This window comes from Poecilia formosa, unplaced genomic scaffold (assembly GCF_000485575.1).
Source record: "Poecilia formosa unplaced genomic scaffold, Poecilia_formosa-5.1.2 Scaffold220, whole genome shotgun sequence".
NCBI lineage: Eukaryota > Metazoa > Chordata > Actinopteri > Cyprinodontiformes > Poeciliidae > Poecilia > Poecilia formosa.
In genome coordinates this window covers 775,591-800,534 of record NW_006800159.1, presented here as the reverse complement: position 1 = coordinate 800,534, position 24,944 = coordinate 775,591, and the positions used below count along the sequence as shown (strand labels likewise).

General features: G+C 43.9%; 2 protein-coding genes across 3 annotated transcripts in view; both read left to right on the top strand.

Annotated features, from left to right (window-relative positions):
* The window catches only part of smg1 (SMG1 nonsense mediated mRNA decay associated PI3K related kinase), a 45,723-nt gene extending 26,338 nt beyond the window's left edge, over positions 1–19,385 (top strand). For both annotated transcript variants that reach the window (XM_007568313.2, XM_007568314.2), the window contains 26 exons: positions 147–369; positions 1,331–1,577; positions 1,791–2,020; positions 2,190–2,438; positions 3,210–3,348; positions 4,208–4,317; positions 4,391–4,609; positions 4,723–4,916; positions 5,688–5,860; positions 7,216–7,495; positions 7,830–8,102; positions 9,241–9,475; positions 9,555–9,766; positions 10,496–10,652; positions 11,427–11,616; positions 11,794–12,074; positions 12,279–12,488; positions 13,263–13,400; positions 14,534–14,686; positions 14,961–15,140; positions 15,302–15,529; positions 15,900–16,111; positions 16,189–16,289; positions 17,586–17,762; positions 17,865–17,971; positions 18,239–19,385. In XM_007568313.2, coding sequence (XP_007568375.1) covers positions 147–369; positions 1,331–1,577; positions 1,791–2,020; positions 2,190–2,438; positions 3,210–3,348; positions 4,208–4,317; positions 4,391–4,609; positions 4,723–4,916; positions 5,688–5,860; positions 7,216–7,495; positions 7,830–8,102; positions 9,241–9,475; positions 9,555–9,766; positions 10,496–10,652; positions 11,427–11,616; positions 11,794–12,074; positions 12,279–12,488; positions 13,263–13,400; positions 14,534–14,686; positions 14,961–15,140; positions 15,302–15,529; positions 15,900–16,111; positions 16,189–16,289; positions 17,586–17,762; positions 17,865–17,971; positions 18,239–18,316 — 4,996 coding nt within the window. In that variant the 3' untranslated portion in view covers positions 18,317–19,385. The remainder of the gene's footprint in view (positions 1–146; positions 370–1,330; positions 1,578–1,790; positions 2,021–2,189; positions 2,439–3,209; positions 3,349–4,207; positions 4,318–4,390; positions 4,610–4,722; positions 4,917–5,687; positions 5,861–7,215; positions 7,496–7,829; positions 8,103–9,240; positions 9,476–9,554; positions 9,767–10,495; positions 10,653–11,426; positions 11,617–11,793; positions 12,075–12,278; positions 12,489–13,262; positions 13,401–14,533; positions 14,687–14,960; positions 15,141–15,301; positions 15,530–15,899; positions 16,112–16,188; positions 16,290–17,585; positions 17,763–17,864; positions 17,972–18,238) is intronic.
* An 881-nt stretch (positions 19,386–20,266) lies between these two features.
* The window catches only part of hao1 (hydroxyacid oxidase (glycolate oxidase) 1), a 7,261-nt gene continuing 2,583 nt past the window's right edge, over positions 20,267–24,944 (top strand). The window contains exons 1-5 of the mRNA XM_007568312.2: positions 20,267–20,446; positions 22,174–22,325; positions 23,223–23,493; positions 23,611–23,783; positions 24,800–24,891. Of these exons, the coding sequence (XP_007568374.1) occupies positions 20,310–20,446; positions 22,174–22,325; positions 23,223–23,493; positions 23,611–23,783; positions 24,800–24,891 (825 nt within the window). The 5' untranslated portion in view covers positions 20,267–20,309. The remainder of the gene's footprint in view (positions 20,447–22,173; positions 22,326–23,222; positions 23,494–23,610; positions 23,784–24,799; positions 24,892–24,944) is intronic.

Here is a 24,944-nt window from a genome sequence, read left to right as displayed (position 1 = left end):
TCCCTTCATAGCGGTCTTCTAGAAGTCTTCGGTTAGAGTTGTAGAAGCCTGAAGAAATCCTGCGTTTGACCCCCTCCCTGTCTTCAGCCGTTGCACCACGCCAGCAGGGCTTCTGCAGCCTGGTCTTACGTTTTGCTGCTCTGCAGGGATGAAAAGATCGCCATCATGCGAGAGAAGCACTCTGCTCTGATGCGGCCCGTGGTGTTCGCTCTGGATCACGTGTGCAGTATCACCACCGCTCCAGCAGAGACACCACATGAAACCTGGTTCCAGACCACCTACGGCGACGCCATCAAGTCTGCCCTGGAGCGCCTGAAAAACCCAGCCAACCCCGCCAACCCGGCCAACAGCTGGCTTCCCTTCAAACAGGTCAGCACCTTTTTTTTTTCTTTTTTTTTCTCGTTGCGTTACACAAACTTCCACTGATTTATTTGGGGATTTTAATTCAGTCAGTTATATGGCACCAGTTCACAACAATTGCTGTCTCAAGGCACTGTGCAAAAAATTTTCATTCCCACCAGATATCCAGTCAGAATCAGTCAGTTACACAGATTTAATGTGAAAGCCCAAAGCACAGCAACTGTCCAGAAAGGAATATAATACATGCTTCTGACATTATAGATGGAGATTCTCTGTGAACATTCGTTTTCAAACTCAGGCAAAACTTCTCAGTAGGTCTGAGGTCTGCACCTTGGGTCATTCAAGCACATTATTCAGACCATCCAGGATGCTGAAATGTTTTTTGTGATTGTTGCAGAACCTAAAATTGCTGATTTTGTGGTACTTTAAAAAAAATTAAGTTTTATTTTTGCCATAATGTGATCTTAAAGAAAAGTTGAAAAAAACAGGATTTTAACCTACTTAAAATTTAAAATGCAAATAATATTCTCAAATTCTCAAGTACCTTCATCAAATGGCACCATCAATACAAATTAAATTCTGTTCTAAAGAAACCTCAATGTGCAAAAGAAAAATTAACACCAAATCCAGGAGAATATCTCAACATGGGTTTTGCAACAACAATAAAAAAAAAAAAAGGTAAAGTTACCTTTTGACATCCCACGCGTTTTCATCTTGCATGTTCAGCTTTCAAGAGATGAGAAACAGGAAGTTAAATTAGAAGCCAGCTCAGAGGTCTGGTCAAATCACTGCCACTGATTTTTATTCCAATCATAAAAACTGGAATGACACACAGAATAGCTATTGAAATTTCTTAATGATTTCACATCAATAGAAATATTAAATTGATATTGATTTCTAAAAATGGTGACGTGTCCAGTACTTCTTTGGCCTGCCTCACCGTAACTCGGCTGCCGTTGTGTCTGAGCAGATAATGATGAGCCTGCAGCAGCGCGCTCAGAAGCGAGCAAGCTACCTGCTCCATCTAGATGAGATCAGCCCCCGCCTGGTCTCCATGACAACCACCGAGATGGCCCTGCCAGGTGAGGCGTCTGCCTCAGACGCCGTCACCATACAGAGCGTGGGCAACACCATCACCATCCTGCCCACGAAGACCAAGCCAAAGAAACTCTTCTTCCTGGGCTCAGATGGCCGGAACTACCCATATCTCTTCAAAGGTAGGAGGTCAGAGGTCATTTGGGGTCAAAGTATCACATGTAAATGCACTTCTGAAACAAAGGGGTGCTGGTAGCAGTTTGGTTTTGTCAGCACTGATTTGCAATTAACCGCAATTTTTCGAGTTGCTAATAAACTCCAGAAAAGTATTTCTAGCTAAATATGACTATTTTTGAATAATGGGCTCAATCAGCCGTGGTTTTCATTGGCTTCAGGCCTGGAGGATTTGCACCTGGATGAGCGGATCATGCAGTTCCTGTCCATCGTCAACACCATGTTCACCAAGATCAACCAGCAGGAGCAGCCTCGTTTTCACGCTCGCCACTACTCCGTCACGCCCCTGGGAACCCGGTCCGGACTGATCCAGTGGGTGGACGGTGCCACTCCGCTTTTTGGACTTTACAAGCGCTGGCAGCAGAGGGAGGCCGTGCTGCAGGCTCAGAAGGTTTGTTACCAGAGTCTAAAACTACGCATGTGTCGAAAAAACAGGAAAAGTAAAAGGCTCATCTTTAGGTCTCCCGTCCTGAACTAGTCATTCTTTTGAGATGAATTAAATTAAACTCTGTACTGAAATCAGTGGGGCTGTGATCTAAATGAACGTCGTGTCCTCCGAGGCCCAGGACTCGTTCCCACAGCCGCAGCCTGTCCCACCGGTGCCCCGCCCCAGTGAGCTGTACTACAGCCGCATCGGGCCGGCTCTGAAGGCCGTGGGCCAGAGTCTGGACGTGAGCCGTCGAGACTGGCCCCTCAGCGTGATGAAGGATGTGCTGAAGGAGCTGATGGAAGCTACGCCCTCCAACCTGCTGGCTAAGGAGTTGTGGTGTTCCTGCACCACACCCAGCGAGTGGTGGAGAGTCACTCAGGTACCCTGCTGGCATTTTCCTGCTTTCTCCTGGAGTTTGCTTTTTAATTTTTCAAAATTGATGTGCAATATTTTATTCTCATCTGTTTTTGCACTTAAAAAAAAAATTCACAAGGCAAGTCTGGAACAGTGATGTCTGGATCATTTCATTACTTGGAATGTTTTCTGAATTCTTTTTTCCTACATTTCTTTTTCTGCCTTATGTAGCTACTACTTTATCAGAATAATCAATAGATTACTTGATTACTAAAATGATCTGTTTTTCCAGCCTGTTTTGTTGTAGCCATGTTGTATTTCTCCTTAAGAGCGAGAAGAAGTCAGAACAGCAGTGAACATCTGGGTTTCTTGCCTCTCTGCCCTGAGCACCAATCAGGTCCAATCAATCAGAAAAGCTTTTCATTCCAGTCACCAGATCAATCCTCTCTGTATCTTGTTGGAGCATTCAGCTTCTATGCAGCTGGAACACTGAGTTCCTTTAAATGAAGGCTAAAACCTGCTTAGAGTTAAAAATGAAACTCTGACCAGTATGTTTGTGTATTGATGATCTTGATATGATGGAACTTGGCAAAATGTAAAGTTTGTTACGGGTTTTCAGAGTTGTTGACTATATGATGTGATAATGATGTTTTCATGGTGTAAAGCACTTTGTACTGTTTTTTCCTCATACACTACATAAATAACCTCGCTGGAAGGAAAATGAATTTAAATACTTGGTTCAGACAGCAGCCATTAATCAGCAGTGAGTTGATGGTTGTTCTCTTGTCATCTTCAGTCGTACGCCAGGTCCACTGCTGTCATGTCTATGGTGGGATACATCATCGGCCTCGGAGATCGCCACCTGGACAACGTGCTGATCGACATGACCACTGGAGAGGTGGTGCACATCGACTACAACGTGTGCTTTGAAAAAGGTCCGTTTGATCTGATTAGAGACGCACAGATCCAATATTTATATCCGTATCACTCCCATTATTGAAAATTTGTTATTGTGGCAATGCACCAATCCACAAGGGCAGATCTTTTCAGTGTAATTTTATGCTTTGTGCTCTCTATCATTTATTTTACATTATGTTTAGAATTCATTACATTTTCTGAATCATTTGAAAGAATATTAGTTGCAGTTTATTTTACATGCTAGACCAAAAAAGTCAGCCTATTGTTTTTGTCAGTTTCTTCATTAGTTGTTTTTATTAGGTTTTTTTAGATAAGTACAGATGTACATAACTTAGACAAACTGAATAAACCAGCACTCCCATACTTGTATCACGGTGCTTATATTACAAGCTAATTAGTAGCACTTGTCCCTAATATAAACAGTAAGTCTAAAAACTATTAGAAAGTGAAATGATAATTAATTTTAAATTGACTGTTCTACTCTTAAATGCACTGACTGAACAAATGAAAGTTGTTGCTTTTACATGTTTGATCAAGATTCTATAAGCTGTCGGTGTGTTTAAGTGAGCTGTACTGGTGCAGAATTATCAGATACATTTGTAATTAATTACATTTAGTCTGTGTTTTGTTTTGTTTTGTTTTTTTCTTAAAAAGAAACGTTTTAAGTCAATTCAGATTGTTTTCTGTATCGTATCGGTATCGGCCGACACTAAACCTCAGAAATCCATATCAGAGGTGAAAAAAGTGGATTGGTGCATCCCTAGATCTAACATCAGGGAGTGATTCAATTAATCTGAGCATCATTTTATTGGCAGTGGAAGACCCTGGTACCAGTAGGAGCCAGTTGATTGAACCATTTGTTTAATCTGTTACCAGGGAAGAGCCTTCGGGTCCCAGAGAAGGTTCCCTTCAGGATGACCCACAACATTGAGAGTGCTCTGGGAGCAACGGGGGTGGAGGGCATCTTCAGGCTCTCCTGTGAACAGGTTAAAGCACAGTTACTTCTCCACCTCCCTTCAGCCAATCCTGACAAAGCGCTGAGGTCCCGTGTAATTTCAGGTGGTGCAGATAATGCGTCGAGGCAGAGAGACCCTCCTCACCTTGTTGGAAGCCTTCGTCTATGATCCTCTGGTGGACTGGACCGCCGGAGGGGAGGTGGGCTTTGCTGGGGCGGTGTATGGAGGTGGCGGCCAGCAGGCCGACAGCAAGAAGAGCAAGAGGGAGATGGAGAGAGACATCACTCGCTCTCTGTTCTCCTCCAGGGTGGCTGAGATCAAGGTGAGCAAACTGGCAACCAATCTCTGGAAATAAGATTTTAATCTACAAACACATGACAGATTATAAGATACGAGAGACTACTGTGTTTAAGGTTCAGTGTGAACTGTCTCCAGGTGAACTGGTTCAAGAATCGAGACGAAATGCTGGCTGTTCTGCCTCAAGTGGAGGAAGCTGTGGACGAGTACTTGGTCCTGCAGGACCTGCTGTGCCGAGGGGAAAAACTACAGGCCAAACTGCAAGAGGAGATGGACTTCCTGGAGGGGGCAGAGAACCACCCAGACCATGTGATCCTCACCCTGGAGCAAAGGTCTGAGACACAACAGGATCACCTCATGTGAACAGACTGCAGCTGCTGAGATTCACCACAGCTACCCAAGAAAAGATGAAATCCATGAAAACTTCAGTTTCTCTTTAAAAGTCCTTCCAGCTGCATGTTTTAATAGTTCAAATAGCAAATATAGCTTAAAATTCATTAATGCAGTGGAAACCATCTCAGCACCGGCTGACTTTAACCCCTGGTGCTATTACAGAAGCGCCATAACTGTCTTATGTCCATTTTCAAATCCAATTCAGAAACACTTTATTAATCCTCCAGAGAAATTAAATCTTGTAACTCATTTAATTAAAGAGTTGTTGTAGATGGTGATGGATGTGGACAGGAAATGTCTCTTGTAGCAGTCTGTATTCCAATAAAATCAATCACTTCTGTTTATGAGTGAGGGCAGGAGAAAAAGGAGAATCAGAGTGGAACTCATGTCAGAACACACCGTGTTTGTTCATTGTGAGATTTAAACTCCAGCACCACAAATTATTTGTTCACGTTGACATATGCGCTTCCATCAGGTTGGATGCACAAATATAACTCAGCACCATAAAGAGGGACCGGACTCGAAGTGGGGGTTAAAACATCCACACCCCCCATGAGTGTTGGTGATGTAACTACAGTCACTCTGCAGTGGGGATTTGGTTTGTTTTTCTTTAGGTCACACCAGTGTACGTAAACGTTGCTGTAGGTTGGTTGTGTATGTTGTGTGTAAGAAGGAGCTGAAGCTGTAACAGAGTTGTGTGTTGTGTGCAGGTACTCTGAACACACCCAGCTGCAGTCCCAGCAGAGGACTGTCCAGGAGGCTATCCAGGCCAAGCTGGCTGACCTGGAGCAGTGGATCTCTCAGTACCATGCAGCGTTCTCCAGCCTGGAGGCCACACAGCTGGCCAGCCTGCTGCAGGACATCAGCACTCCCATCGACCTGGGTAAGCCGCAGGCAGAAACCAAAGGAGATTTCATTTTATATTGGTTGAGTTTAATACGCGGAGTTTATGTTTATCATTAAACAAACAGTAGATATAATATTGCTTAAGTCCATATTTAGACATAGGGCTGGGAGATGTGGCCCAATTTTTTATACCAAATTTGAATTTTGACAATATTTTTTCTTGTAAAATATTACAAATGACTGAAAAAAAGTATTTTAAAAAACTGTAATTTATTTCAGTCATTCCTTCTGTGAGTTAACTTGAATTCAAATTCAAAATGAATAGAAACTGTAAAACAGATCATTTTTCGGTCTGCTGACATCACTCTCAGCTACGCAGACACAAGCAGAGCATTGGTGAGAAAAAAATCTAGATTTTCCACAAATAAAATGTTCAGAAACTGAAAATTTGAGTAATCAATTAATAGATTTATGGCCCAGCTCATTCTCTTAACATAGAACTGAGAAAAAGTGAGGGCCAGGAAAATGTCCTCATTTTCCACAGTGACCTCAGTCTATGGATGAAAATGGTGAAAGTGGTCCCCTATGTTCAATATATAGATGGATACACACACACACACACACACACATCCTTTTGTTTCTATCCAGCTGAGAACTTTGCATTCTTTTTAGTAATTACCTATCCAGATATTTCTGTAACGGGCTGCACAGTGGCGCAGTTGGTAGAGCTGTTGCCTTGCAGCAAGAAGGTTCTGGGTTCGATTCCTGGCCCGGGGTCTTTCTGCGTGGAGTTTGCATGTTCTCTCTGTGCATGCGTGGGTTTTCTTTGGGTACTCTGGTTTCCTCCCACAGTCCAAAAACATGACTGTCAGGTTAATTGGCCTCTCCAAATTGCCCCTAGGTGTGAATGTGTGTGCGCATGGTTGTTTGTCCTGTGTGTCTCTGTGTTGACCTGTGACAGACTGGCGACCTGTCCAAGGTGACCCCGCCTCTCACCCGGAACATTAGCTGGAGATAGGCACCAGCACCCCTCCTGACCCCACTAAGGGACAAGGGGTAAAGAAGATGGATGGATATTTCTGTAACCACAATTATTTTCCTAACTTTAGCAATAACTTAATTTACACTATACCTCTAATTAGTACTGGGTGATATGGCTTAGAAATATTTTTTTAACATCATTTTAGTCTGTTTCTTTTAACTAACATTTTTTCCCTAAAAAATTACAAATGACAGAAATCATGTCACCTTCAGAATCAGAAAATTTGATCAAATCGTTATATAGCCCCGCCCTAGGTCAGCAGCTACCAAGTAGTCTCTGTTATAGAATATGACCAGAATGTGGCTCTTACTTTGGCTATGCAGTAAATCTGTGATGTCCAACACCTCCAGGTCCTCCCAGCTACGTTCCAGCCACTGCCTTTCTGCAGAACGCGGGCCAGGCCCCCCTGATCAGCCAGTGTGAAAGCCTGGAGGCCGAGCTCAGCTCCCTGCTGCAGCAGCGTCGGGCTGCTCTGCGCAGTTGCCTGGAACAGCTGCACAGCTACGCCACGGTTGCTCTGCTGTACCCACGAGCCACCCTGCTGTTCCACAGAGTCCACCAGTGGAAGGCCTGGCTAGAGGAGCTGCTGAGGGACATGACAGTGGAGCACTGTCAGGCCATCTACAGGCAGTGAGTCTCACTGGGTGCTGCTCCTCTTGTTATCAAAACTAAAGTTAGAAACACTGTTTTCTGTCTTAGAAATAATTAGAGTCTGTAAATAATTAAAGGCTAGTGATTAGAACTGTGGCTAAAAGTGTTAATTCATAATTTTTGTTGCTTTATTCAGGCACTGCAGGATGTTTTTTGTATTTTTGTAATTCAGCCGAGTTGCAGTGATTGGTCAGAAATAAAGAAAACATTGGGGATTGGTCAGATTTTCAGAAATATCATAGTGTTTGATGGGAATATGAAGTTCACCCAAACTCTATAAGAACTTCTGAGATCCTCCTCTGTCCTTCATCAGGTATGAAGTCCTGTTTGCCCCTCAGCCGCCCCCAGCCTCCTGCCAGTTTCTGTCCAACGTGGAGTTGACGCTGCAGCACCAAGTGGCTGAGACCAACGAGCGGATGATGCACCAAGCGGAGCGGCTGAAGGCCGAGGGAACCACGGTGGCAGCATGCGAGGAACAGCTGCAGGAGATCGAGAACTGCATCGGCGTGTTCCTGCGGGAGAACGGAGAGCCAGGATCCCTGAGCTTGGCCGCAGTCATCACCTCTGCCCTCTGTGCACTCTGCAGGTGGGAGTCCTAACATCCTCTGAAATGTCCCACTGCCAGCTTTAAACAGTGCAGCAGAGGAAATAATGGGCACAACTAGGCATGGGCCAGTTAGCAGTTTCATGGTAAACAGCAATATGCAAAAGTCACACATAAAAAACCACTAAAATTCTCCATGGTACTGTTCCTGCAGTGTAAGTGTTTTTTCAGAGATAAAGTGCAGGTCATGTGTAGCTGCAGTATCACGACCCCTCCTCCAGACAACACATCACTATTTGATGAAGTCGAGGTAAAATTTATGAACAAGCTGCCTTTAGTATCTGGCATTAGAGAAACAGATTCCACTGTGTTACTGTGGAATATTCTGCTGGTCTCAACTTGTCTGCATGTGTTTTTTTTCTTCTTTTTTTTTAGTTGTTGGATTGTGTATTTAACTACTTTAAAGTAATTCTAAGTACTTTTAAGGCAAAAGTACAAAGTAGTATTTTGCATACATACGTTCATACTCATGATTTTTGTTGTTTCTTTGTGCATACGATTTATATGTATAATCTGCTGACTCAGAATCTAAAACTCCTATAAAAACTTCTAATATGAAACATTACATCAATCATTCATCATCTTACACACTTATCCCCAGTGGGGTTGGAAAGGCTGCTGGTGTCCATCTCCAGCGGTCAACGGACCAGAAGCAGGGTCACCCTGAACAGGTCAACAGTGCACCAATCATTATGAGTTTATTAATGTTTTGCCAAAAGTTAAGTAATTAAGTATGAACCCGCCTGGAGGAGGAGAATGAAATCTCAGCATCACTCCTGTGATCTAAAAACAGCTTCCAAAGACCATTACTGATGCCTGACTGTAGAGTTGATGGTGTTAGGCTAATTTGAAATTCCAGTTAAATTCACGTGTCTTCTAACAATTCCTTTGGAACAGCAGTGACTCTGGCAGCAACAGGTCAAGGGATGAAGATCAGCCCACAATTCAAATAGTCGATCCATTCACATCAAAGTATGCTAAACAATATGCAAAATAAGATTTTATATTTTAGAGCAGAAGTCATAATACTGTCAAACCGTTATATTTTTACCTGAGGTAGACCATGCAGTCATGATTTCCACATCCAGCACTAACAGAAGCTTTGTGTGGTTGGTTGCAGGCGCAACCTGGTGATGGAGGGAGCAGCAGCCAGTGCCGGAGAGCAGCTGGTGGACCTGACCTCCCGAGACGGAGCGTGGTTCCTGGAGGAGCTGTGCAGCATGCTGGGTAATGTGTGTGGTTTGGCTACGCTGCTGCAGCGCTGCCCTCTGCTGCCCCACGACCTGGAGCTCCCCGCGCCGTCGCTCACCACCCAGGCCGTTTACCTGGCCAACGGTGTTTACACCTGCCTCCAGGTAGGAATCCCTCACTCTGTCATGAAACCTGCTGCGGTGGAGAGACTCTGAGGTTCATGAGACTCACTGTGGACTGCAGGAACTGAACACCAACTTCAGGCAGATCATCTTCCCTGAGGCGCTGCGCTGCATGATGAAAGGAGAGCCCACCCTGGAGGCCATGCTGGCCGAGCTGGAGCAGCTGGTGGAGCAGAGCTCAGACGGCCTCAGCCTGCAGGGATTGGCTGAGAGTCTGCAGGCCACCACAGGTCTGGACCACGACAGCCACAGCCACTTCCTGCACATCACCAGGTGACTGCAGCTGTCCTCAGCTTCATCTGTCCTGCTGTGTGAATCACTGATTTCTCCTCAACTTTTAAAGGAAGAGAAATGCAAAATCACTAAATCTCACAAGTTATTTTTGTTTACGTTCTAGTGTAAATATCTCAGTACACTTGAAATAAGACCAAACTGACTTATAAGTTACTTTTCAGCTGAGATACATGAGCTTGTTTTAAGTTAATAATTCCTTAATGGGGCTGTTTTCTGAAAAAAATGACTTTTTTTGAGCTCCATATCATGTTATAATGTTATTCCTTCATCAAAAACATATCTGGAGTGGTGATTTGGTTCTTTCATGCATCTTTGAGAAATACTTTAATCTCCATGGCAACCATTCGGCTCTGCAAAACACCTGGGTGGACCTAGTTTCACCTTCGAGATGCAGTTCCTTCCACTTCTCTGCCTCACAGACTCTCAGCACTCACTCAGCTCCTTCAGACTAGCCAGCACCAATTAGCAAACACCTTGTTATAAGTGTAATAATCTGCCAATGGAATTAGTACTTTTTCTTCAATATTAAGGGATTATTAACTCTAAATAACCTCCTCTGTTTTGCTGAAAAGTTACTTGTAAGTTAGTTTAGTCTTGTTTCAAGTGAACTAAAATACTTGTACTAGAAACTAGAACAAATTCCTTGGTAAGTTTTAGTGTTTTTTGCAGCAAAGTGGAACGTGTGTGAAACTCTTGTTTGTTTTTCAGGATGCTGCGTGCCCAGTACTCTGAGCTGATCCAGCCTCACACCATGGACGGACAGGGCCAAGAGACGCCCAAGATGTCAGCAGGTCAAATGTTGCTGGTTGCCTTCGACGGCATGTTCACCCAGCTGGAGGCCGCTTTTGGACAACTCACGGAGAAGGTAGCCAACGGCTTTTCCTCTCAGGCCGGTCACATGAACATGGTTTATGAATGAAATCCACCACTCTGGGTCTAGGCTTGGTTAAAATGCATCCTAAATGCAATCCTAAATTTAATCCTTTGAGTCATAAGTTTCAAATCTCTGCATGGATATTTTTGCTTATTTTATTTATGCAAAGTTCTTTAAATGTCCTGTGAGTAAATATATATTTGCCCATTTATCCATAACAACTGAACTTTCAATGTCTAGCAGTTATTTTCGCAATTTACTGTCTATTAAGAGTGCCCCTCATATTCAGACTAGAAGGGTTAGTACTTTTATATGGAGGTCTGGACTTTAACTGGGCCAATTTATTGTTTCTTTTCTTAGAGTGCCTTCAACTAGTTCTGTTCAGTCCTCTTTATTTGAACTCTGGTTCATTTGCCTACACAGTCTGGTTGGTTTGGGGAGTTGTGGATGTATAATTGAAATCTGGTCTTCCTAAAAACCTGTTTGTCGACCCAGTTGAAGTGAAATCTGGTTCGGTTCAGACTTTCCATTTTGGCTCCATGTCGGTGTGGAATCTGTGGTTTTGTGCTTTCTTGTTATTCTTAAGCTAGATTATAACTTTCTGCTTCTGTATTGGATTGGAAACTGTGGCAATAAGGATGAAGTAAAGTCACAGTACTTGCCCCTGTACTAATACTTTAACATCTAGGTATTTTTTCTTTCAAATTTTCAGTCAGTTAAATAAAGCTGGTGTTTTTTGGGTTTTTTTCTCCTCCTCATCCCCAGCTGAGCTCCTTGGAGGTGCCTCCATCCTGGAGGAAGGTGGATGTTCTGAGGGAGGCCCGGGCAACGCAGCTCAACTTCTTTGACAGCCTGAGTCAGCGGCAGCTCATGGAGGAAGTGTTTTTCCTCAAGAGGCTGCAGACCATCAGGGACTTCTTCCTCCTCTGCTCCACCTTCGCTCAGACTCTGTCTGGTGAGCGCTCCTCCCTGCACCGACAACAAACGTCCAGCATGTTAGGACAACATGTCCAAACAACTTTACATTCATTACCCCAGCAGTCTGCAGTGAACTACAGGAGATCTCTGGTATAATAAAGGAGGTCTGATGGCCTTGATTGTTTGAATCTATTGTTTTTTTGTTTGTTTTTAGGTACCTGCCCTCCAGCTGAAGACCTGATCCCTACAAACGGACCCATTGGTTTGGGGAAGCCTCTGTACCGCCGGCCCAGTGGCACTGGGTCGGGTGTACCACTGCTCACCGAGGAGCAGATGACCCGCCCCATCAAGGCCTTCACGGCCGAGTTTGTTCGCCAGATGCTGATGGGTCTGCCCAGCCAGGCCATTGGTCTGGCCCTCTGCAGCACCCTGTCTGCCCTGGGCCTGGATGTGGTGGCCCAGGTGGAGGCCAAGGACTTTGGTGCAGAGATCAAGGTAGGATATTCAGTTATCTGTGATGTAGCAGCGGTTTGAGCTACATCTGTTCATTGCTGTTGAGTCTTTGGTGGCCATTTATTACTAAAATAGTTGTGAGTTACTGAAATTAATTGAAATGATTTGATATTATTACACACTGATATGTGGCTACATAAGAGCTGAATAATTGAGTAGCACTATGTGTGTGTGGTGCTTGCGCAGGTTTCTCTTGATGAGCTGTGTAAGAAGGCCGTGGAGCAGAGCCTGGCGTCGGGTCGGGTCTCCCAGCTGCTGCTCAACAGGTCCACGGTTCTGGCTTCCTCCTACGACACGGCCTGGAAGAAGGTGGACCTGCTCAGGAGGCTGGACATTAACCTGGACGCTGCAAAGGCCAGCTTGCAACGGAGCCAGCTGCATATCGCAATGTTTCAGGTACAAACTGACTCTGATTCTTCTGCTCTGCTCTGGTTCTCAACATGTCGCCTCATTTGGCTTCGCTGACACTGGAAACACCAAGAGTCTTATTACTGGAAGGATCACTGATGCTGCTCTCATCTTAGTCGTCTTCTTCCTGTTATTTTATTTTTTTATCAAGGTACTATTATTGACCCAGTTTTGAGAGCAGATCCTCAAAATATCACGTAATACATGGGACAGAAAAGAAAAAGGAAAACGCAAACAACAAAGGTCCTCAGTAGTTTTCCAAAAAGCAAATGTCAACACCTCATCCAGAGTCAAAATGCATTGTTAGCTGTTCAACATGGGATATTAAAGGCCCCTGTGTCAAGTCAAACTTGGCCAATGATCTATTCAGTGTATATTTAATTTTTTAAATTTAAAAAACAATAAACTCTCGAAGCCTTCTGCTTAAAGGAGGGCAGCTGTCTCTGTTCTAATTCCTCTTCTGTCTTCTAGATCTTTGCATATCCACTGTGTGTCTGGGTGTTGTTTCTCTCTTTTGTCATGTTTGTTGAAATCCAACCGTTTCTTGGCCACATCAACAAATCCACTGATTCAGAGCTTCTTTTATCCAACACTCAGCATCTTGAAATAAGCCTGGCTGCTTATTTTTGCCATCCTGTCTCAACTCTGAGGCCTGGAACTAGATGATTAACCTCGTTAGTGCTGGCCTCCCCTAATGTTTCTGTGTGTGTGCGTGCGTGTGTGTGTGTGTGTGTGTGTGTGTGTGTGTGTGTCCTCCTCTAGTGGCAGCACGAGGACGTTCTTGGTCCCAACAATCAGCCACTGGGTGTCAGTATTGCTCCCCGACCTGTGATCCTCAGCAACATGAAGAAGAAGCTGTACAAGCTGAGTCAGGATGAAGGAGCCATTGTTGCCATTCAGGTCAGTGTCTGGAGAGATCAGAGCTACATCAGGTGTCTCACAGAGAACGATGCGCATGTAGTGCCTTGATTAGAAACCAGTAATAACTACAGTACCAGCTACAGATACAGTGAAGGTATGAATAGTTTGCTAAGATCCACAGTTGGGTTTTTTTGGCTAAATAAGACCAATGAAAGGATGTTTTATGCAGAAAAGCCAGTCTAAAAACAGAATGTCTACGCCCAGACTCACTACTTGTTCTGGGCTCCAGTGTCAAATTCTGCCCTGAGGTCCAACAGAACCAGGACTGTGGTTCTTCCACAGTCTGTATGGACTGTGGAAGAACCACAGTCCATACAGACGTGGTATGTATGGACGTGACGGTAAAGAAGGAGGAGTGACCCCCTGCTGACCTCCCGACGTCTCCGACCTGTCATGGTGAATGGGGATCAAACACTTTGGAAGCACTCTATTCAATAGTGCTTTCAAATATTCAATATTCAACCATATTGAATATTGAAACCATATTCAATATGGTTTCAATATGGAAACCATATTGAAAGACATCAAAGCGGTTGGTTATTGTTAGGAATTTATTTCAGTGTTGAAATGTAATTTTTTTCAACAAGTTTATCAAACTACAATAAAAACATTCCTAACCCTTTATGGTCCACAGAATGCCACAACTTATAAAATGTTACAATCAAAACATGCTATAGTTACAATGTCGCATCTTGAGGTGAATTAAACTGATAAAAACTATATAAAATATAAAACTATAATACAAAGAAAACTAATTCTTTATACATCAATGAAAATTACAATCTTTGAGTACCTATAAAAACCTCCTGCTGGAGCTTGGAAAAAAAATTCTAGAGTCAGTCAGTCAGCCATGGCGAAACAGGCTGTTCATTCACATATGACAGTCATGAATCAAACACTAAATCTGGGTTTATAATGATCAATAATAACAAAATAAAAATGACGTCATACCTCCTCTTATCCAGCCCAACAAATATATCACCTTTATCCTCTGACCGGTTCTCTTCCTCCACGCCTGTTAGCTGCTAGCACGCCACTTTGTGTGTGACAGTGTGGCCCAGTGAATATGACCTAATAATTCTAATGCACTGGGCACTGACTCATGTTTTCAGGACAAACTGGCCTCTCTAGAGGGCAGCATTGAACAGCGATTGAAGTGGGCTGGTGGAGCGAACCCAGCCTTGGCTCCCGTCCTGCAGGACTTTGAGATGACAATCAGAGACAGACGAGCCACGGTGGCTAGAGACAACCAGCGCACCAGCCAGGTAACTCTGCCTTGTTCACCTCTGTCAAGTCTAATGTTTTCACTCAGTAACATTCAGATGTCAGATGCTCTCTGAGGAGAGGAGACTTTCTCCAAGATAAACAGGGATGCCCCGGTTCTGCTATAGAGTCTGATTTATCTGGAGTCACTGTTAGCCAACCGTTCCCTTGACAACCAGTGTGACTCGGCTGTGACCTCAGCCGAGTCACACTGGCTGAGGTTCTGATTCACAACATGTGAATCAGAATGTTAACTTCATGACTTCTGTCTTTAAGGTGACCTTCTTGTGCTCCACCATCCTGAACTTTGAAGGGCTGCGGACCCGATCCCCAGAGGCGCTCAATATGGATGCTGCACTGTTCGAGCTGCTCAAGCGCTGCCAGCAAACCTGCTCATACGCTTCCCAGTTCAGCAGCACCGTTTCCCCACTGGAGCTGCAGCTCCTACACAGACTGGTGGGTTTTCCTTCTTCACTGGATTAAGTCTCATTTAAGCTAAAATGTCCTTTAATTTAGCTGTTTTATTCAGGGGAGGAGGGTTTTCAACTCCTACTGCAATGGCAAAATCAAAACCCAATTTCTCAGTCTGTTATTAAGATCTCTGCACGTTTCCACAGGGTCCTGTGATAGACCTGCCCATCGGAAGTCCTGATTGGCTGAACTGTGCCCAGAGGCAGCTGGAGGAGGAGCTAAGCATGGAGCGCAGGAGTCAGGAGGAGCGAGAGCAGCAGCTGGAGGCATGTGGAGAGACGCTGCAGCTGCTGGTTGATTCCATTAAGACCATTCTGTCCAATCACAACCGGCAGCTGGCCGATGTCAAGCACCTGCTGAGAGCCATGGCCAAGGTACAGGCAACTATTCATATTTACTAAAAAGTGACTTAAATAAAAATGAAATGGAAAGATATAAAAAATGAGGATAATATATTTATTGGACCTGCAGATTATTCCAGGACTCAAAAAAGGATTCAGAGCCATGGTAGCTTGCTGCTAGCATATCCTTGATAGCTAGCTAGCTTTTTTGTGTCTACGATGTGTATATATATATATAGTATAGTTCTTAAAGTCCACCCATAGAAGTTTTAAAAATTCTGTTTCCACCTCAGTTTTGTTTGACTTTTGATTCTCTGTCTCAAATTCCCAATAAAATAAACATTGAAACATTTGACGGGGTTTTAGCGAGCCTCTGACGCCGCCTGTCTGCTGTGTGATGCAGGATGAGGAAGCAGCTCTAGCAGACGGTGAAGAGGTGGCGTATGAAGGCAGCGTGCGACACTACCTGCTGGAGTACAAAGCCTGGCAGGACAACATCCAGCTGGTTCTGTTCACTGTGGTCCAGGCCAGCGGGCAGCACCGCAGCCAGGAGCAGCTGGACCTGCTGGAGGAGATCCCTGCCACCCTGAAGGAGTTGCACACACAGAGCCAGAGGTATACACACACACACCAGCACCAGCATTTTTCTTCCAGTGGACAGATCTCTGACTGAACTGTGTGTGTCATGGCAGTGTCTACAATGGCCTGGTGGGCTTCGCCTCCCCACTGGTGACGGACAGAGAGGCTGAATGCTCCAGTCCTGTTTCTTCAGCTCAGACCAGCTTTGCAGCAGGTGAGCAAGGTTTTCTGGGAACTTTAACCAGCAACCCTTTAGTTAGGGTTGCTGGTTAAACTTATTGAAACTTGATGAAGTTTAACTTAAGCACAATAACTTAAAATGTATGTACAAAACGCATAAACATTTTTTTAGAAAATATTCAAAACAGATTTATAAAAAGACAAAACAAATACAAGTTAAAAGGAACTAAAATTAATTCCTCTTGTACAACATGATTAGTAATCATAATTAATAATCTTGTTGTTCATACCTCCTTATATCCATAAGTTTAGAGGCCATTATAATTTTTACCAGGCACTGAAAGTGTGTTCTTTTGGGGTTTTTTGGTTCCACTATTTTCTGATAAACTTCTAAGATGTAAAATCTCCAAAGCACATGTATCCTTAAAAAGTCTTAAATTTGCGTATCTAAAATTAAGGCTTTAACATGTTTTCAATTCATTTTTAAAAAGTAAGTTGGCCTTAAATACATTAGTCAAAGGTCTGACATTTTGTCTTGGCAGAACCATTAGATGTATATTCTATGTTTCTTTTTCTTGCAAGCCCTTTATCGCTGAATAAACTAGCTAGTTTTTTTGTGTCTGTGAAAGGTAAATAGGTAAATGCTAATCTATTGTGAGTTGACTGCATAAAGTTTGAACACTTCAGTGGAGCCATAGGTCTTAAAGTCCATTCATAGCAGTCTTAAAAAGGTATTACATTTCACTCTCTTGTTTAATTCAAAATTAAGTACTGTTATTAATGAATTACTAATAAATAATCTATAAAATAAATAAATGTCCCCATAAAATAAAATAAATATTTTAAAAAGGTACTACCTTTTTTTGGTTTTCTTTTTTTCTTTAACTATAAATCTTGGGGAAAAAACCGTCTACGCTGGAGTCACAACTTATGTCGGGTATAACTTGAGAGGCTTAGGAGGCCAGATCTTACTGATCTTACTGATCTTATTTGTCTTCCTGTGTCTTTTGGCAGCTTCTCTTTAATTTGGGGAGGTTTGTCTTTCTGTCTATCAAAGGTGAGGGGAGAGAGTGTGTGTGTGTGTGTGTGTGTGTGCGTGCGTGATGGTGTGTCAGTGCTCAGGTCATTTCATCAGACAGATGACCTCAGGTTTTAGTGCAGAATGCTTTGGGAACCAGAGGAGATCTCAGACCAGGTTCTGGTTGTATTCACCTCCATGTTGGACCTGATTTTGACCCAATGGCTCCAGGACTTCCTTCCTGTCAGATGCTGCATGATGCTGCCACTGTCTGGCTCTGTGTACTCAGTGCTCTGTGCTGCTTGGTTTCAGCTGTTCGATGCAGTGGAGTGAAGACACAGCCAGACTCCATGTCCCAGAATGCTCGGAAAGCACTGCCTCGTAACCTGGGAACCCCCGCTGACACCCCGCCCAGCACGCTGGTGGTGAACAGCAAAGGCCTCAACCCCAGTCCAAAGAGGGCCGTACGAGACCCCAAGACAGGTCGAGGTACCCACCCCCTCTCTGTAGTCGATGCGGCCAGTTTCAGGCGCTGCGTCGGATCATGACAGTGAAACGTTTCTTCTGAACTTTCTTCTGTGTTCCATGCAGCTGTGCAGGAGAGGAACTCGTATGCAGTCAGTGTGTGGAAGAGAGTGAAAGCCAAGCTGGAGGGCAGAGACATCGATCCCAACAGGAGAATGAGCGTCACGGAGCAGGTAACACACACACACACACACACACAAACCATCACTGTCTGAAGTACTGTTACTGTACTGAAGTACTCTATTGCCAAAAAAAATTTATTAAAAATTTCAAAATCAATATTTTTCATAATTGGCTATTTTGATGATTAATGGAGTCAATAAATTGGCACATCTTGCATATTTTAGGTCTTTTTTTAATACAATATTATAAATATGTTAAAAGAGCGAAGCCACGTTCCACGTTAGTGTGTCCTGACCTGCCTGGTTCTGTCATTGCAGGTGGACTTTGTCATCAAAGAGGCTACCAACATGGACAACCTGGCCCAGCTGTATGAGGGCTGGACCGCCTGGGTGTGAGCACCATGCTACTTCCTGTCTAGGGTCCAGCGAAGGCTTGGAGATCCACCAGAGTCCTGCGGGACTGGGGTGTCGAAACAGCAGCACCGGGCCACCCGAGGGGGAGGAAAATGGGCGGCGGCATCTTAGTCCGCCCCCCTAAGCTCCTGGGCATCCACACTGGGGGCAGCGGCCTCGCGGCATCGCTGCAACCACAACCCCCCTCCCCTGCAACCACCGGCGCTCAGGCTAACGCAACGCTTAGTGAGCCTGCTCACCCGCCTTCCTCATTAGGGGTCAGGTTGGGCCAAACACCGCTGCCGGGAGGGGGAGGGGGACATGCAGAGGGGGAGGAAGGGGAAGGCCTCCTAACCCTCCTCTTGGAAACACCCCCCCCTCCACCTGCATAGCTCACTACACCCAGTTTTCCCCATGAACATCGATGCATCTTGTTGCGCCTGTTGACGCCCGTCTGAGGGCGGGGGGGGGCAGCAGGAGGGAGCCGCCCACAGCCAACTCTGTGGGGAGGACTCTACCGGGGTCAGCCTCAGATGGACGAGGCGTTTCCATGGCCACGCTTCTTCTTCTCTACTCCTCTTCCTCATCAACATTGTGATGGCGATTGGCCAGCAGACGACGCAGGTAGAGGTGAAAGGTCGGCCACCGAGGAGGGAAGGACTGTCCTCACACTGCGCTGTGATTGGTGGAACCGTGGAGACGCCAACATATCCAGTGTCCTGTGTGGATTAAACCACAGTGGGAGTGGTTTCATGGATTAAACTGAGACGTCCCGTCATGTCAAATAGTTTTTGGTGATCCAGAATAAAAGCAGTTCTAGTCCCTTCAACGAGGACCTCTTAGTTTTCCCTTCGCTCTAGATCTTTAGTCTGTGCCGTGCTTTGGAACTTTCTGTAAGACTACATTTCTTCTTCTTTCTTTTGAGCTGCCTGTTGCAATTGAGGAATCTCAGCTCTTCCTGTTTTACATTTTTATTCAGAAAAATTATGTTTGTGGTGACGGTGAAACGTGTTTATTCTTAAATCTTTTATTGAATTCTGTTGGATGCCAAATAAACATGGAACTGAGAACAGCAGGCTGTCCTTCACTGTGGTCCTCTCGTAGGGCTGGATGACATGACTGAGAAACTTACCACGACATAATCATTTAATGTCAGTATGTTGATAATTAACAATTAGCTTATCGTTTTAAATATCTGAAATCATTGACCTTTCCTATTTAATCCACAGTTTTCAATTCACACTGTTTCTTATTTTTAAGCAGTTATGAGGCACAGGGGTGAAACCTGAAACTGTTGCTGCGCAAGTTATTCAACAGGTTGTTACTAGGTAACCAAAGAATGATGCCACAGACGTAGCTCGAGAGGTTGAGTGACTAAAGTCTTTCGTCTGCCTGTGGCCCCCAGAATGCTGTGCAGTTCTGGGTCGGAGTTCAGTGAATATTCTATATATTGTCACCTTCCTAAGATAACCTTCCTTCCTAAGTCATTTTTTCCTTTTCATTTTTTGACAAAAGTATTTTTTGTTGCCTATAAAATGTATTTTTTGTGTGTGTGTAAAAATCACTTTTGGCAAAAAATACCTTCTTATTTTAGGAATGTCATGATATTCTATCAGATGTATTATCTATTGATGCTGAACATGTGTCTGTTATTGTTTGATTTATTGTCCAGCCCTACTCTCATTACACCAAGTTGTTTGGTGCACAAATATTAACATAAGCACACTTTAACATTTCATTATGGAAACTGCAGCACCCTGTTTATTAAATCAACAGCTATGGAGTCAAAGTTCATTGTTTCACAATCCAAACTCAGGATATGAAGTCCCATCTGGTCCAGCGCTGCAGCCATGACGGTGACCTTGTGTAAACCGTGGAGCTGGAGCCCAGCAGAACCCCTGAGGCTGGACGGAGCGTCCAGGAGGTTAATGATTACCGGAGTTCTGCTTATTTCCAGCCGGGCCTGCGGCGACGCGTCAGACTGACGGGAGCAGCCATGTCTGGACAGCGGGTGTGTGTCTCCGATTATGAGGAGGAGGCCAGGAGGATTCTCCCTAAAGCTGTGTATGACTACTACCGGTCAGGAGCCGACGACCAGAACACGCTGGCTGACAACGTGGCCGCCTTCAACAGGTACTGTCCAACAGAGTGCAGAGTGACAGCAGCTGCTGTCAGTCAGTCCACTCGCTGCCCAGGTCTGGATGGACATGGGGAAATATTAACTACTGAATGTCTTTATGTAGACACTCAGTAGATAATTAGACAGTGATGTAGTTCAATCAGGTTTATCTGAGCATTCTGACTTCCATGGAAATGGTGTAGGAACTCAAAGCTCTGGGAATTAATTATACTTTATGATCATCTTGTTTTAAATATGTACATGGACAAGAATGGCTATATAATATAATATTACACAGGTTGTCGATCTCCCATCAGTGGGGAGACAAAGTTCTAGAAAATCAGGAGCAAACACACCCAGAGAAGATTCAGCTTCTGTTTGTCACTTTTGGTTTATTAAAGGGACGTATTCTATAAAATCAACTTTTTTGAGCTGTACATTATGTTATAATGTTGTTCCCTCATCAAAAAACATTCCTGGCGTGTTGTTTTGATTCTTTCACGCATGTTTGAGAAATTCTTTAATCTCCCTGGCAACCATTCAGAGGTGCCTAAATGCTTCCTCTTATAAAGCTCCGCCTATTTCCACAAAGCTCCTCCTCAGAGCTGCAGTCCCCAGCTGAGCTTCTCCCTCTCAGAGCAGCCCTGCCCCACTCTGATCATTGCTGCCACTAGTCTGAAGGAGCAAACACCCAGTGGAGCTGCACATCTTCTGAGTTCATTATACCAGATACTTCTCAGCACAACCCCTCTAAGAACAGCTGTAAAAAACATAATGAGGCGCATTGCTGCGATGACGTGCTGAAGGCAGAGTGTCGGAAACAGCAGGAGGTTCTTAAAGACAGAAGCCAAATTTTGAGGTGTCAAATTTATTTTGTCATGTCTTTTCTTTTAACTCTTGTTGATATACGCAGCATTTTTCTAACAGTTGAAGGTAACATAATTACTTGATGGTGTCATCAACTAACACCATGTGTGTGGAAAACACACAATACCCCAAAACAAACCTTTTTTTTTCTTTTTTGGACCAGTTAAAGGTGTGTTTCCTGTTTATTCCTCTGTCTTTTGGACACAAGCACAGGATAGTTTCCCTTCAGCCCTTTGGAACCTTGTGCAATGCTACATGTAACATTGTTCATAGTTTTTACTCTATTCCCTTCATTTAGCAACAATCTCCCTGTTTACTCACCAAGATGGCCTCCTATTTCTGTCACTTTGCTTTTCATTTCTCTCATTATACATTTGCTGTTTTCAAGCCGCATTGCTCTTACAACTTGAACTTTTTGCTTGATTATGTTCCATATTTTTTTTTTCGCCGTTCTCTTGTTGGTTCCTCTGTTTGACCATGTGCCCTCAGTGAGCTGAAGGCGCATGGTCATTTTTTTGTCCTCAAGTGTTTTGCAGATTTGATCTAACCAGATACTAATCATTTACTATATACATTTCACTTGACTTAAAAAGCTGAAATGTTCATGGTCTTAAATTGATATTTTGCTAAATATATGTGTTCTTCTTTGTTTTGTTTTTTTGTTTTTTTTTTTTTTGTTTTTTTTTGTGGTACTGAATCCTGTTTTTTCCAGCAGTAAAGCAAAGTAGAACCTGCCAGAAATGGATCTCTGGAAAAAATGACATGACCTTAGTAGTCAGTCTTTTTGCTCCTTGTATATATTTTGCGAGGTGGACATTTAAAACCAGTTCACACACACAGCAGGTCACCTGAGTGTCTGTGTGTGTGCATCCAGGTGGTACCTTATCCCTCGGGTGTTGAGGGATGTGTCTGTTGTGGACATGTCCACCTCTGTGCTGGGCCACAGGCTCAGCATGCCCCTCTGTGTTGGATCCACAGCTATGCAGAGAATGGCTCATCCTGCAGGGGAGACGGCTACGGCTAGAGGTTAGTGCACACACACACACACACACACACACACACACACGCACACACGCACACACACGCACACACACACACACCATTTGAAGCTTGCAACATGCAGTAGTAGAGGAGTCTAGCTACAATAATTAGGGCAGGGCTGCCAAACTCATTTATAATTCAGCTTATATCAAGATCATGAATATTTTCATTAGTCGGTTGTGCCAGAATGTTTTGATAAAACTTAACAAACTGTTAAAATATTAATAAATATCTGTTTTTGAATTCGATAAGCACTTCTAATATTGAACATCTTTTCTCATTAATGAATCCCATCAGGATTTCGTGATTGTTTATGTGATTTTGTAATCAAAATTGCATATTTTCTGGTGCTAATTTAGAAATAACTTAAAATCATGTGCTTAAAAAATAACTAAAAAAATGTGCTTATGGTAAATGTGACTCTTTTTTTTTACCATATTGATCGTGGACTAAAACTCGACATGAAGTGAGGCTGAAGCAGCAGTGCAATAAAAGTACGAAATATTTTTTTAATAAACCCACAGTTATACTTTATACATACATGCATTTTGCATGAATGTCCACAATCACAGAATTACAAAAAACTGGATGGATTGGTGTAATTTGGATGTAAACAGATAAACTGCTTTGATTTGATTGACAAAATATTATTTAAGCACACAACTGTTATCCTGAAGATTCTATCTATGTGTCCCTATGGAGTCTGAAGGGCCATAAAAAGAACTGTGGTGGGCCAGATTTGGCCCCGGGGCCTTCACTTTGGCACACGTGATCTAGAATTTTAGAGAGAATCAGTTCTTCAGTTCTTTGGACACGATTTACTCACAGCAGTGAGGGAATAAAGAAAAACCTCATCCCCAGGAATATCCCTTGTCTTTCCAGCATGCAAAGCAGTAGGAACAGGAATGATGCTGAGTTCCTGGGCCACCTCCAGCATAGAGGAAGTGATGTCAGCAATGACATCCTCACCGGGCAGCGGGGGGGTCCTCTGGATGCAGCTTTACATTTACAAAGACCGGGAGCTCACTCTGTCACTGGTGCGCCGGGCGGAGAAGGCTGGATACAAGGCTCTTTTTGTTACCGTGGATACGCCCTACCTGGGGAAGAGGTTGGACGATGTGCGCAACCGCTTTAAAATGCCCCCACATTTAAGGTAGGAACCAAAACCGGGATGATGGTGAGGTTCTGCCAACTTCCTTCATCTGGACCAAAGGTTCTCATTTGTGTGTGTGTGTGTGTGTGTGTGTGGTGTGTGTGTGTGTTCTCCTAGAATGTCTAACTTCTCCTCAGCCTCTCTGTCCTTCTCTGAGGATGACTATGGCAATGACAGCGGTTTGGCTGTTTACGTTGCTAATGCGATCGAGCCGGCTCTCAGCTGGGACGACATCACCTGGCTGAAGAAACACACACGGCTTCCTGTGATCGTTAAAGGAGTTCTGAACGGTACACACACGCAGAAACAGTCATCAACATGCAGCATTGTTTATCTCTATGCCAACCATTAGGATTCTTCCATCATTTTAACTTCTGGTGAATGACAACACATGCTGTAATAAACAGGCAAAAACATTAGAGGTAGGATCAGTGAAGTTCACTGAAGATCACACGGTTTAGTTGGCTGTGTGGTTTCCGTAGAAACAATGCATCCAGAAAGTATTCACACCACTTTGTTTCACTTTTGCTCCAAAATCAGCAAAAGTGTTATTGATAAAATAAGATTTAAGTGCACAACTTCTACCTTGAAAGTTCTGTTTATTTCCCTGTAGAGTCTAAAGTTTTTGTCCAACTCTGGACCTTTCCAAAGGCCGTCCACTGTTACTAACACACACCATTCCCACTGGTGGCCAGTGGAAATGGCAGCCCACTTGGATTTCACTAGAAAACACCTTAGAGATTGTCAGGTGAGGAGAAACTCAGTTCTGATGACACCAAGACAACATCTGGCTGACAACGTCCCTGCCATGAAACATGGTAGTGGCAGCATCATGCTATAGGGCAGATTTTTCTGCAGCTTGTTCACAAAGAGGGAGAGATTAAATAAAATAAATTCTTCCAGAAAATCTGATCCAGAGTGTTCTGGACCTCAGGCTAAAAAGTTAATTCATCTCCCGACCTTACAGAGATTCATATCACCACGGTAACAAGAATTGGCTCAATTTTGGAATAAAGTTGTGACATAATAGAAAGTAGGAAACAATGAAGTGCTGTGAAAAGTCTTGGGTGCATTTTAGAACACCACTGCCATGTTCTGTTCTGAGAACAAATCAAACTTTACTTGTTTTACTTGTTGAAGGTTAACATTCCACTGTGGTCTATAGATGGCGCTGTTGTGCTCTTGGTTACCTAAGAATCTCAGTATGCCAACAAAAGGCTCTGTTGGAGTAATTCTGTGTGATATCGTGATCCTAACATGTGGGACCACCGCGGTCTGAGCCTGTGACACGTTGGTCTGTCTGCAGGTCAAGATGCTGTCCAGGCTGTGAACTATGGAGTCAGTGGCATCCTGGTGTCCAACCATGGAGCTCGACAACTCGATGGTGTTCCTGCAACGGTGTGTGTGTGTGTGTGTGTGTGTGTGTGTGTGTGTGTGTGTGTGTGTGTGTG